Here is a 14,038-nt window from a genome sequence, read left to right as displayed (position 1 = left end):
CAACCATGGACTTCATGTGTAAACCCTACACCCAGAAACCACTTTTGTGGGGCACCTGCTCTTCTGTGCTTTTTGCTTCAATCGTTTTTGTTTTCAAAAGTTTTAATCCATTGGGAATTTAGAGAGGGAGGTGGGAGGCAAAATGAATTCTGGTTCAGCTTAGTCAGGAAAAAAGTTAAGAGCTGATTTTTCCAACTGAGTCGAGCAGTCTGGCTGGACTGCATCCCAACTAGGGGATAGTTATTGAATGCTCCAAATCCTGAGGCCCAAGGAAAAGGAACTTCTGTCCTCTCCTGAGTGATTCTCTTTCTCTAGACAAATCTCAAAACGGAACAGCTACACAAATCATATTCCATGCATTGTCAGGGAGAATCTGTTCAGTTTTTAACCAGGCTTATCAAACAGTGGGGTTCCTCTCCCTGGGTAGTAAGTGTGAGTGGGTTAATCGGTCATCCTGGGGAGAGAGGTCAGCAGGAAAAAGCCTCAGTGTTCAAAGCCTGACCTGGCAATGCCAGCAAAGGGCAGAGTGCTGGACGAAGAGGGGTGATCTATAGCACATGTTCTATAGGATCCTCATGGGTTCCCATCCAACCTTTATCCTCATCAAAGACTGCCAAGGGCTCTTAATGTATCTGACACTCCTCTCTCTGAGGTCCTAGTGAGATAGTCCTGGAAAACTTTGTGCTTGTGAGTTCCTTTTCACCAAGGAGAAATGTTTTCCAGCTCCTAGCAGGCTGACTTTGCAAAGTACTTTGAACACAGAAAGAAGAAAGGAAGGAAGGAAGGAAGGAAGGAAGGAAGGAAGGAAGGAAAAGAAAGAAAGAAAGGGCCACAGAAAAGGGAAGGAAAAAGAAAGGGACACAGAGAGAGTTATCAGCAGGGGTGGTTAGTAAAAAAAAAAAGGGGGGGTCTGGAGACAGAAAACCTTTTGTTTCCCCCGCTCGTTTCATGTAGACATTGTGAGGTGAATGGCTTTGAAATGAAATGGGTGTATGAACTAGTTGCTAGGTCACAGGAAGCGAGATCATCAAGACTGCTTTGTGAATTCGGACTCTTTAAAATTTTCGGTTAATCTCAAAAGGAACGTATCTCCTTTGTCTGGTTTCTATTTCTTTCTTCTTTAAAGTTTTATTTCTTTCGCGGGGTGGTTTGGACCGCCTCCTCGCTTTCTGTTTTCTCCTCCGCCCTTTTGATAACGTGAAAAGAAATGATCATATTACACGCTCTTTGTCGGAGCCTTTTAGAAGTTAGAGGTGGGCGGGGTGGAGGCAGTACCTTCCCCCGCACCAGCCAATGGCGGCGAAGTATGTCAATGAAGGGCCGTGATCTGCAGGTCTCGGTCGAGCTGTGAGCTCAGAGGCTCCGCAGAGCGCGGGAGGCGAAGGTTCTCCTTTCCGTCCAGCCCTGTGCTCAATGGAGGGGCGGGCACTGCAGTGCTTCACTGAGTGACTAGGATAGGACCAGGGCTCATCCGACCAGACCACCGCCGCGATGAAGTATAAGGTAAGAGCTCATTTTGTACACGTCTCCTGGGAAGCTGGGGACAGTCGTGCCTGCGGGTTTCCCACCGTGACAACCTTGCGGGGATCCCTCGTGTGTCTGGTCTCACTGAGCTGCGTCTGATCTCGTTTCCGCGGTGCTCTAGGGTTGATCCGCAAGCAGACTTGCGCTTTTAGATCTGCTAGTTCGCGGTACAGAGCTCTGAAAGCTGCCCTGAGTAGCGGAAGGCTTTGGAGAAAAGTTAGCATAGAGGCGGGACCAGGCGGCCTCTGGAGATTAGAGGTGTCTAACTCGCATCCCAGCAGGCAAGTCGCAGGTCTCTGCCTGACCAGTGCCGACCTGGGGAGCCTTAATAAGAGGAATCAGAACTACTGAGTCTTTAATGGACTCTAAAAGCACGTTTTCAGAGTTTGCCTTAAATACTTGATCTGGGAAACTGTCTGCTCTAGGCACTTTCTTCGGTAGAAGCAAAGAATCCAGGAACTATGATAGGGCTGATGATGGAGAACTCCCGCATCCTTATATAGTTTGGCTTTATGAATAAATGAGTGTTAGTCATTTCTGGGTAACACTGTATTGGGCTTTAAACGGGTCTGAAAGTATGAAGGCTCCGGCTGGCTTCTTTTCCCTGACGCTTACAGAATGTCGTGCTCATATCTTGGCAGCATTAGTTTCCATTGCATTTTGCACCACGGTTTCTGGGGTTACTCTTGGCAAAATGATTATGACTTGCTCAGCACATCCCGTCTAAGGAGGCGGTTTCCAAGGGACTTGGCCCAGTAGCAGATCGCAATGACTTAGCCATGCCTTTTTTTTTTTTAATGATGAATAGGCCTCTACTTTCAAAGGACAGTGCTATTATAAAAGTTCATTTTGGTGAAGTGGCTTAACAGATCCTTTTAACTGACTTGGAAGGGGCTAACTTTGCTTCCCTCTGAGGCAGGTAGCTTCTGACCCTTCCTTTTGGATAGAAGGCTGTAAACACTCGCTGTAGATAAAAGCCACAGCTTAACATCAAGATCTTGTGTCCAGTGTCTGTAAATCCTGTTTGAAAACTGTGAACCGAAATGCCCAGTCTTTATTGTAAAGCATAGGTAATGGCTGTTGGGGAAATTCCAGCAGTCTGGAGACAACACAGGTATCCGTTATCGCTCCACTATCAGCTTTCCGTTTTGGGGGCATCAGTGGGGAGAAGCAGAAGAAAGGACGGCTCCGGTATTCAGTGGGAGATGCAGCTTCCTACCTGGCAGGAACAGAATCCTTTTTGGAAGTTTCTCTCCCCATTGCTGTCTCCTTGTTCACATAACTGATTGGGGCTACATAATATTTCGCCTGGAATTCTTTTCTCTCCTTTTCTCCCTGCTGTTGAATCAGGACTGTATTGTAGAGAAAAGGGAAAGGATTTCCTCTGGCTGTTCCTGGAACATGAAATGGTGGATGTGAGCTGTGAGCGCTGCAGTCAAGAAAGTGACGAAGTCTAAAGTCACCTTGATTCAGTGACCTCATCATGTTTAGCTTTGCTCTTTATGGAAAGAAATGTCATGGGGATGGGTGAAGCCCACTGCAGGTGAGAAGCTGCAACTGGGGAAAGCCTCCCACTTGGACGGGTCTACCCAGAGTTGAACACAGTGCCAAGCAATAGAAATAACATGGCGGTGGTTGTTACTGCTATTATTATTATTATCATAGGAAACTCCACCAGCAAAAAGGCTGAGCTCCCCAAGTACACAGATGACACATAGGCACCCTGTGTTGGCCAGGGTAGAAATGAGCCGCTTTCCTCCTGTCATGAAGCCTATTAGCTAATAAAAGGCAACTTTCTTTCAGGAGAGAATTAGTCATGATGTGTAGGAGATGCTAAATAGGGGCATGCTGAGGAGAGTTGAGACGGCCATACTGAGCTCTCTCTAAAGTGCTAAGGCACACACACTTGTTTCCAGAGGTAGTAATTGTGGCCCATAGAGGCCAAGCAATTTTTCCAGCACCACCAGCTCATGAGCACAGGATTAGAAAAGACCTCAATTTAATACTGTTGATTATTAGAAAAAAAAAAACCAACTAAAACAAAAATCATCTGCAGCTCCCTGAAACAGCCATCCCTCTGACTGGTATGTTCTGGTTCCAGAAAGTTCAGAACTCTTTCATCCCAAGTGTTCCCTCGGGATAGACTTCTTTTCCTTTTTTTTTTCCAGTGGTAACTCTACAAAGTGAAATACAAAGTTGGCATTTTTTGTTGAATTTGAGCTACTTAAGTAGTAAAACCAGATAATTATTAGATTGTAAAACCAGGAGTCTGGAATTATCTCTTAAGCACTATGTTGCTCCATCAACTATAAATCCAGCATGGACTTAAAAATGGATCATTGTAAGATGCGTGTCAGAGTCAAAAGCTTTCTTTTTCCGTTCAAAAGGTTTCTTTTTTCTTTTTCTTTCCTTTTTGCCTCCTGTTGTTAACTGGATGGTCTTGTTTAGCTACTTTAGAGTCCCTAACCAGGGAACAATCAAGTTCCACTTATTTTGTCCTTAAAATCCACAGCTCCAGGCAGCTAGCAATTATTTACAATTATGAGGGCTACAGGATGCAAGCTGTTGCTCTGGGCAAATCTGCCTGCTTAGCATACATCGAGCTTGCTTTTATTTCACTTACGTTTTTATTTGTTCATGTGAAGCCTGTCGTAGGTGTTTAATGTTCCATTTCTCTTAGAAAAGTCTGCCTGGGTGATTGGTAGCTGTTGAGGGTTTCCTCTGTTAAGATTCTACTTAAAGAAGCCAGGCGTGATAGAGCACCCCTTTAATCCCGGGACTTCAGGAGGCAAAGGCAGGTGGATCCCTATGAGTTCCAGGGTACGTAGGGGTACATAGTGAGACATTGTCTCAAAGACAATGACAGTAACAAAAAGTTCTATATAGAAATCCCTTTAATGTATATCATATGTTTCTCGTGGCCTTGGCTTGCTTGTTCAAGGGTCTGGAGGTGGCTGGTAGGTGTTGCCCTTTGTCCTGAAGCTCAGGGACCAGTTCCAGTCCCTGTTTTTAACAGAAGCCCTGAGGGCCCTGCCCACATAGTAGGGGCCAGGAATGAGGTCCTCTCCACTTCATGCCCAGGCCTGGAAGATGTTCAGCAAGTACAGCTTGTGAGGAATTTCCCGTGGCTGAGCAGCTTTTGTGGCTTGGTCAAATTTCATAACTCTTAAGTGTCTACTTTAGTCAAAATCTAATCTATTTTCTAGTCATTATAGAAGAAAAGGTCACTCTTAAGTGTTTTGACTTAAAAAAGTAAAGTACGGTGAATTATGGCAATACAGTTAAAAATACCTACAGTCTTGAATTCAGATTACTGTGGTCCAGCTGAATGGGGGCAAAGTCGTTCAAGGAAAAGAGAAGCATATAATGAAAAGCTTCTGCGGAGGAACTTTGAAAATATTTTTATTTTCCAAAGTTGTTTTAAGGGAGAAGTTAGAGAAATTGATTTAGCCAACATGGCTATTTGTAACATACAGAAATATCAATTCTCTTTGTGCTTTGATGTTTCAGCTGTAAAATATTTTTTTGATTAATTGTTGTGTTCCAATTCCAGTTTAGGATCGCGACTATACCCACCTGCTTTTAAAATGCTGCATATTGTCTGTGGATTGAAAAGCCCCAGAAGGTGTTTCAAAAAAAAAAAACTTAGCTTCATTATTTATGGTCTTATATTTATTTAGCAAACCCATTTCAGAGCTAAAGGTCTTCCATACACAGAGATGAGGCTTTGTCAAAATGCAGGTGTCCTGATAATAACAAGTTTAACACGTTGAGCAACACACCCTAAATCCCTCCAGCACCCTCTTCTTGGTGGACCACATGCTACGCTTGTACTCAGAACCTAGCAAGTGCCTTCCCATGTCCTCTGCCCCCAGTCTCTGACAAAATAGAACAAAGCTAGACAAAATCCTGCCTCGATGCCTCTCACAGCCTTGGCAGATTCTCTCTCCCCTTTGTGCCTTTACGGCAATACCGATCTTACCTTTTCTTATGTGTCTCTAGTATCAGATCCTGTGGGGCTCCTCCCATCCAGCTACCTACATGGTCATAACAGTCTAGTGTGCAGCCTCTGCCCCCATGTTGGCTGCTCCTTGAACTCCCTGTGGGGGGTTCTTATTCCTTTCATGGGCATGCGACACCAAGCCTATGTGACTTGGGTAGCCAGTCACTTCCCACTGGTAAAGCCTCCTCATCTATCCACGCCATAAAGCAATGAAAGTCTAAACCTTTGTCTCCTCTAATCTCTTACGTTTTTCACCTCTGCCCTACGCTGTTAACTCTGTCTTGCTTATTAACCCCATTTAATCAAACCACTATCTAAACGATACCGGTGGTGGACTCCAGTTTTAAGGAAGTCTCATTGAATGCAAGAGGCCCATCTTTTCTTGGTATGTAAGGGCATACTGACAGACAAACCCTTGTTGAAAGTGTAATGTAGGCTCTGTCAGTCTTGAACAGGTAGGGACTTGGCTTTGTCTACTCTTGTAAGAGGAACAAGATGGCTTGTGGAGGAAGACATTTCCATTCCTTGGGACTTAAGGCCCTATGGTCTTGGGCAAATTAAACTCCCAGAGCTTTCAGGTTAGCTGCAAATTTGAGATGGTATTAACTGCTTTGTACTATTACTTTGAAGTCTACGCCAATGTATAAAGTTCTTATCCTAGATCCTGGCATACAGAAAGTAGACAATGAATGCTAGCTGGCCCCAGCTCTCCTTGTAGTGTATTTACTCGCTAGATATTGAAAGGTTGGGGTGGGTTTCATGGCAAGATCATGTCCAAATCCCAATTACTAAGTTAAGATGGTTGAGCCTCACTGAGTATTCCACAGTAAGAGTGTACATGGTCGGAATGCAGACCCCAGGTCCAGGGACCCAGAAGCATGCCTACAGCACAGAGCCCCCACGTGCCAGTGACTCCTAGGTTTGGTTTCTTCGTTGTTATTGACAAACTTGGAATTCCTGAAATTACAGGACTTTCTCCTAGTGGGTACTTGGCAAATATTGTAGTCCGATGCTGAATTACAGAAAACACCTATGCCAACAGCCTTTTTCTATGTGACATAGAAGTATTCATGTTTCAAATCCCACTTTTGCTGCATTCTGACTATGTTTTTTGGCAACTACTTTAAATCTCTGTCTTACTAGTTAGCTGCAAGAATATAATGTATGAAAGTCATTGGTTCCTAGGACATAGTAGGCATTTGATAACTAATAGCGATGTATGTAATTTTTGATAGATGATTTTATATAGGTAGATAAAGATATATATAGATACACACACAAATCTATGAGTAGTGATGGAATATGATGATAACTTCATCATGGATAGTACCATCAGGGCCCATGACCATGGAGAGAGATGTAAACCTAAACAGACACAGATGCATTAACCTTATACTGTAAAAGATTTAAGAAGTCTTCTCTACATCATTTGTTTCCTCTTGGAACAGGAGATGGCTCAGTAGAAAAAAGTACTCACTGTACAAGCATGAAGACCCAAGTTCAAATCCCCAGCACGGTATAAAAAAAACCCTGTTGCTGCTGCTCATGCCTACAACCCTGGCGCTATTGTATTGCGGGGGGGGGGGGGAAGGGCATGACCACAGAAAGATGGCTTGGGCTTGCTGCCAAGTAGCCTAGTTTTATAATGGTGAGATCCAAGTTCAACAAGAGACCCTATCTCGGGGAATGAGACAGCGAATCACAGAGCAGGATAGCCAGTGTTTTCTGCCAGCCACAGGACATACATTTATTTCCCGCATGCACACAAGTTGACCACATATACATATACACATACCACACCGGGGGTAGGAGAGACTATTTACCCTTAACAAAGGCTATGAGGAAAACAGAAAGCCATCCATTTAAACAGATGCAATCCATGGAAAGTCAGTTGGGGGTGATGTGGGACGTTCAGGATTAACTCATTCGTGATCAACTGCAGACCCAGTGATGTCAGTGTAACATCGTAAGAGGTACCTATTTTTATATCATCTTAGGGTTAGAAAGGAGTGGACAGATTCCTTTGGAATGCTAGCCCCCAGGACCGCAGCACTATCCTCAGAAACGTATAGACTTAATTACCAAGCCTCTCTGCCAAGACAAACGCAGCGGGGCCCTTGGGAACAAATACAATATTTCCAACTTAAAATGCCAGAACTGCTGGTTTCCTAGGCAATAACTGATTGCAAAAAGCCCGGGCATGGAAAGAAGACAAAAATCCCCAAAGCCCTGTTTAGACTTCGTCAACAACACCCCCTCCATCTTATTTACTTTGAACATTCCAGTCATCTCCCTGCGGTAGTTCTTACTGGCTAATGAGGACTCTGCATGCCAGGGAGCTGTAGTCGGCTGCCAGGACTCTTCCTGAAGGATCTCCATTGTAAGATAAGTGATCTTGTTGGAGACCTTTTTCACCCCTAACTGGAAAGGCTGAATCTTTGAGAGGGTGCTTTTAATAGACTATGTGATCTGGGTAACTTGAGGGAGGCATATCATCTAGTGACAATGGAATGGGTACTCCCGAGAGTATTGGTACTGATGGTGTGTGACATCAGTTTGCCGTGGCTGAGGTGGGGCTTGGGGACAGCCGATTATGAATATATTAAGATTGTCAGTGGAAGGGCTGGAGAGATGGCTCAGTCGGTAAAGGGCTTGCTGTGCTGAGTTTGATCCCTGTCAAAAGCCTACGATCCCTGTGCTAGAGAGGCAGACATAAGAAGACCCCTGTAGTTTCATTGGCCAGGCAAGTGAGATGAATAGGTGAGCTCCAGGTTCAGTGAGAGGCCCTGTCTCAAAACCAATGTGGGGAGCGATTGAGGAAGATGCCTGCTGTTGCCCTCTGTGCACACATGCACTGGCACACACGTGCATACACCCAATGAACAACTCCACACTTACACACAGAATTGCTACTGGAATGTTTTCCTCATTTGCTTGGACTTTACCATATCCACTAAATTCTATGTATGCTCCAAAGCTGGGGCCAGTTTGGAAGGTGTCATGTTTCTTGGCAGATCTTGGTGTTGCAAATTTGAATTCCTCCTGATATTTCCAGTATGTCACAGTAAAGGTGCAAGATGTTAACCCCCCCAAAAAAGTTCCTGTATGAAATGCTGACATGTGTGCTCACCAGAAATAAGGATGGAACAACCATGAATGTGTAAACATACAAGCCCTGTCAAACACAAAAATACTTGATGGCTCCCTTTGAAATCAAATCAATTTTAATTCTTTATGTATTCTCATGGGGAGCAGTGAAGGGACGAGGTTCACCTGTGGTACTCGGTGGAAAGTTGCAGTAATGAAAACACACGGCACGCTCAGATTGGAGCCATGTCTCCTCCCCTCTTGTTGAAGTGCTATGTGCTTCAACAGTGTGACATGCCCTACATATTTGTCCTCATCTCTTTTTGTTAGGCAGAAGTCTGTTGGTGGCTTCTGTATTGTAACGGTAAGCTCACTGGTACTGGTTGGTGGTGTATTGTGTTTGATTTAACTTAGCATCCCATAGGCAATTCGGCTGGAACTCATTGAGGTTTCTTTGTCCTCATAACTCTGCTCCCTTCTGATAAAGATGGATCTGGGCTTCTCTACCCTCCGAGACCACCACCTCCTAGAATTAGCAGTAATATACAAAACCTTCACACTGGAAAGGACAGGCACACGGATTTGTGCACACTTGACCGTTGTTGAGATCTCTGTCTTTAATGTTGGCCATCTGCCAGTTCTGTTCCTGTTCCTGTCACTTGTAACACAGCTCAGAGCTTGACAGAAAAGTGACCCGGGGACTAACACAGACAGCGGAATCCCGAGGCCCCAGCTTCCTGGGCTAGAACCTCAGTGTTGGGCTATGGTTCTCAGTCCCGCTCCTCACCAAGTTCAAGGTGATATGAAAATGGGACATGGGGACAGAAACAACAGAAAGACCAAGAGCCTTTTCCTCTTGGCTCCATCCACTGTGACGCAGACTCCTAGACAATATCCCAGAGATGCAGAGGCCCCAGGGACATACCCCACTCCTTTATTCGAGGCTGTCATATCTATAAAAGGACATTCATTTTTCTCAATCACAGATTCTTACCAGGACACATTTTTCTCTTGAATTCTTAATTTAACCAAGATAAAGATCCCTTAGCAAGAAATGTAGTTTCAAGGCTATTCTTTGGTGTGTGTGTGTGTGTGTGTGTGTGTGTGTGTGTGTGTGTGGTTTTCATGGATGTATCCACATTTCACAAACCAAAGACTGGGACATATTGACTGACAATGGGAAGGATATTTGAAACTGAGGCCTGCCATGGAAAAGTTCAGAAACACATGGGCACTCTACAGATGGTCAACACGAGCTGCTCCAGAGATCAATCAGTTGTCCCATTCCGGTCATGGCAGTGTTTTGCAGGAAAGTAATTATGAGCATTTGTAAAGGGAATTTGGCTGGGTTCTTCATAGACAGTCATAGTCACATTTAATCATAAATAATAAGGTTCTCTTTTATATCTTCGTACAGGGATCGGCCTCTTTGGAAATGAAAGCAAGCTCAGTTTGAAATGTGGGCTTGTTTGGCACACCTGAGTGGGGGATTGTATTTCAATTGTTCCTGCTTTCAACCTGGTCAGGTAGCTCCTTGCCTCATAGCCTGCAGCATCTGTAACCATCCTCCCACCCACCTTATTAAGATCTTAATTACAGATGCAACTTAGTTCATGGCTGAAGGGGAGGAATTTCCTTCGGTGAGCTGTGCCTGCCTTTGGTGTGGCAGGTATAATCACGATGAGATCATTTCTGGTCTGGGTTCCTTTCCTGGAGGAGTTTTTCTTTTGGGGCGAGGACGAATACAGTTAAAGACACAATTCCCTGAGCTCAGCACAGTATGCCGGTAACTGCTCCCACCTCCTAGAGTCTCTTTCTCCTGGAGGACTCAGAGCGTTTGACATATGCAATTCCGTGAACTCTCATAATCCTTCCAACAAGAACTTGTTTCTTTTCCTGACTTCGCAGATGGGGAAACAGAGGTGATTGCCATTATTTTTAAGTAGAAGAATAGAAACTAGACTTTCCCAGGGAAGTTTAGCAGCCATTTCTCTAGCCAGTGGAGGGCTGGTCTGTGCACCCAGCAACACCCCAGGACTAGATTCCAATAATGCAGACACGAATACACACACTGTTACAACCAAAAACTGTCTTCAAACAGCAAATGTCCATTGGCTGGACAAGATCTCTTCGACCCTAAGCTACCATCCTCTTTTAATTGCTTACTTCTGCTTAAAAATCACAGCCTTTTTGGTTTTGTGAGATGGAAGTACAGAATTCCACTCCTGGAAGTGTTGGCCACAATTTAGTGATGACTTACTGTAACAGACCTTAACCCCAAACTAACTTCCTCCTCTAGGATGAGCCCCTATTGGTTCATGGGAAGACTACAAAATACTTAGAAGCATAAGATCTCCCTCAGGCCAAGTGTGAAACCTCCACACCATCTCTAAGGCAACCGTTTCTCCCAAGGCTTTCCGAATCCCTCCCTGAGTATGCATGGAATCTTGCCCTATGCACCTAGACTTCAGCAGTAGAGAACGCTGTGTGTGCTCAATAACGTGACGAGCTAAGATACCATAGCTTCCAAAACATCTTTGTGACCACTGCTAGGTGGCAATGCCAATGGCGTATGAGTGTGCACCCCTCTTAGCCAAGGGTGTGGATCCAAACTTTAAAACTCTTTGAAGAGCTCACAGGATAAGTAGATAATAGCAGCAAGGCAACAAACCCAGATCAAGGGACTTTGGGGGAAGGGTTTCGTAGTCATGTGGGTGTGTACATGCATGCAGAGGCTAGAGGTTCACATCAGGTGTCCTGTTCCTTTATGTATCATCAACCCTGCTTTTTTGAGTCAGGGTCTCTCATACTCTAGAGCTCACTAGTTAGGCTAGACTGACTGGCCAGCAAGCTCCAGGGACCTACCTGTCTTTACTTCTTCAGTACAAACAGGTACCATTGTGTCTGGTGTTTCTTCACATGGGTTCTGGGGATTGAATTCAGGTCCTCATGCTTGCAAGGCAAGCAATATAGAAACTGAGGTATTCCCCAACCCCCTTTCAAGTAACTTGTGCGAGAGTCCCAGCAAAGGGCGACGTCACAGTTCATCAAATGGTTTCTGACAAGGATGGTGGTATATTTGAGTTAATGTATTTAATTATAACCTCACATTCAGACTTTGGTCTAGGAAGATAAATACATGAGAATGTAAAAACAGAACCTTTTCATACTTTCAAACACTTTATAGATGTTACAGCTATGCGTTTTGGTTTTGGAGAAATGATATCATTTTTTGGAAATACATTATAATCGAATGGATTGGACTCTCGTACTCCTGTTTAACTTCATTCTTATTTCTCTTACCCTGAATGTTAGGGGATTTGTCTAGACAGGCAGTCAGATATGATCCAGTGCCAACATTGTAATGCTGGCTGGAATCCAAAAGGTTGTTTTATTGTTAATAAAACCTATCTTTTGGGTGAGTGGGTGTCAAGACTTCGTCATTATATGGCGCCTGTAAGATTTATCTAGGGACAGAAACCTACAAAGAGTTCACGCTTGCCCCATGGTTTTGATCCTCTGCCAATACGCTATATTGAAAACTAGCAAAACCAGGCAACTTGGGACAAATGTATAGAAATCCCAAGGCTTAACAGCAGCATCACTAAATTCCTAGGTGGAGCAGAGTCTCCGGAGAGACATCCTCGTGGTGGGGGAAGAACGCTAGACAGAGAGATAACCAGTTGTGATCTCAGGCTCTGCCATTAATCTAATCTATGACCTTCTGGGCTGTGAAACAAAGACAATGTTAAAAACGTAGAGGAACCCATGTGTGCTCATCTTCGTTAAGATCCTTGGTACCACTTAAGCATAGCTCATAGGCTGCGGGCAAGTAGAAAATTGAACTCTTAAGGATGACTGATTGGTAGATTGCAATGATATGATATAATATGATAGACACAGAGGTAACAATATTATCATCCTTATGAAAAAAATCTAATTCCTTTTTCTTGCAGTCAAATTCATCTTCCATCATGAGTTTAGACATTCTGAAGTCACACACATACTAGTGTATCTACCTACCTGCCCTTACGGTATGTTTCTTACGCAGAGAAAAGGTTTCTGCTCTGCTCACGGTTTGCATGGAAACAGGTGTCAGCCTGGGGCTTTTATTTTCTAAAATGAATTCTTTAAAATTCTAGCTTTAAAATTCTTTAGTGTGTGTATGTGTGTAGAGCATGCATGTACAGGTCAGAGGACAACTGTCAGGAGTGGGCTCTCTGCTTCCACTGCGGCTTCTAGGGATGGAGCTCTGGTTGCCGGTCTTGCTTGGCCCAGTGCGTTTACACTCTGTGCTATCTTCCCTCCATCAATCTCATATCATAGGAAAATTTATGATAGCCATTCAGATACAGGGAAGAAGTGGACCCAGCATCATAAGAAATGCTCCAATATCCTAGGTATGCTGCCCAAATCATGTAGCACAAATCCTGGGAGGCTGAAATTTCTTTCTGGGACCCTTTTATTGAACGTTAAAGTGTTAGATGTTCTCACTTCTTTCAAGCAGAGCCATCACTTTGGACTATAAATCATCAAAAGAACACTGGTTACAGACCACTCATCAAATAGGACAAGGCCAGCGCACAGATTCGTATGCCTGGGAGCCTTATGAGCATACACACACACACACACACACACACACACACACACACACAGTGCTATACACAGGGAATATTAATGTTATCCTCTACCTTGTCAAAGAATGCCTGTTGGAACCTAGTAGCTAATATCATGTACTAAAGCTTCTCTCAGTAAGAAATGCATAAAACAGAATTGAATTATCACTCTAGATCACAACACTGGGGACGAAGTGGCTGGTGAGACTATTCACAGAGGGTCTGAGTTATTTGCAGAATCCTTAGGGCTTAATAAAAGCAGTTTCCAGAAACTAAAGCTCACTGATGGAAATGTGGTCCACTGGCTAAGAATAGTCTTCACTGGGGAATGTCGGATAAGCTGGACCAGTGCTCAGAAGTTTGACCAGTGTTCCAAGGACCTAGCTGGAGCCTGCTGCTGCCTTCCTGGGGGCTGTTTCCAGTCACCAGTGGAGGTGAGCAAAAGGCAATGAACAGTTACTCAGATGATGTAGAAGGGTCATCTGTCTCTGTGTTACTTTCATTGGTTAATAAAGAAACTGCCTTGGCTTTTTGATAGGGCAGTATTTAGATAGGTGGAGTAGACAGAACAGAATTCTGGGAGAAAGAAAGCAGAGTCAGACAGATGCCATGAAGCTCCGGCCCAAGATGGACGTAGGTTAGAATCTTCCCGGTAAGCCACCGCCTCGTGGTGCTACACAGATTATTAGAAATGGGTTAATCAAGATGTGAGAGTTAGCCAGTATGAGGCTAGAAATGATGGGCCAGGCAGTGTTTAAATGAATACAGTTTCCATGTAATTATTTTGGGCGTAAACTAGCCGGGTGAA

The 14,038-nt window shown here is 44.2% G+C and overlaps 1 protein-coding gene across 1 annotated transcript in view; it reads left to right on the top strand.

Annotated features, from left to right (window-relative positions):
- Positions 1-1,303: 1,303 nt before the first annotated feature.
- The window catches only part of Nedd9 (neural precursor cell expressed, developmentally down-regulated 9), a 49,875-nt gene continuing 37,140 nt past the window's right edge, over positions 1,304-14,038 (top strand). The window contains exon 1 of the mRNA XM_005355082.3: positions 1,304-1,503. Within this exon, the coding sequence (XP_005355139.1) occupies positions 1,492-1,503 (12 nt within the window). The 5' untranslated portion in view covers positions 1,304-1,491. The remainder of the gene's footprint in view (positions 1,504-14,038) is intronic.

Source organism: Microtus ochrogaster, chromosome 16 (genome assembly GCF_000317375.1).
Source record: "Microtus ochrogaster isolate Prairie Vole_2 chromosome 16, MicOch1.0, whole genome shotgun sequence".
Lineage (NCBI taxonomy): Eukaryota > Metazoa > Chordata > Mammalia > Rodentia > Cricetidae > Microtus > Microtus ochrogaster.
This window is presented reverse-complemented; position numbering and strand designations above follow the sequence as displayed.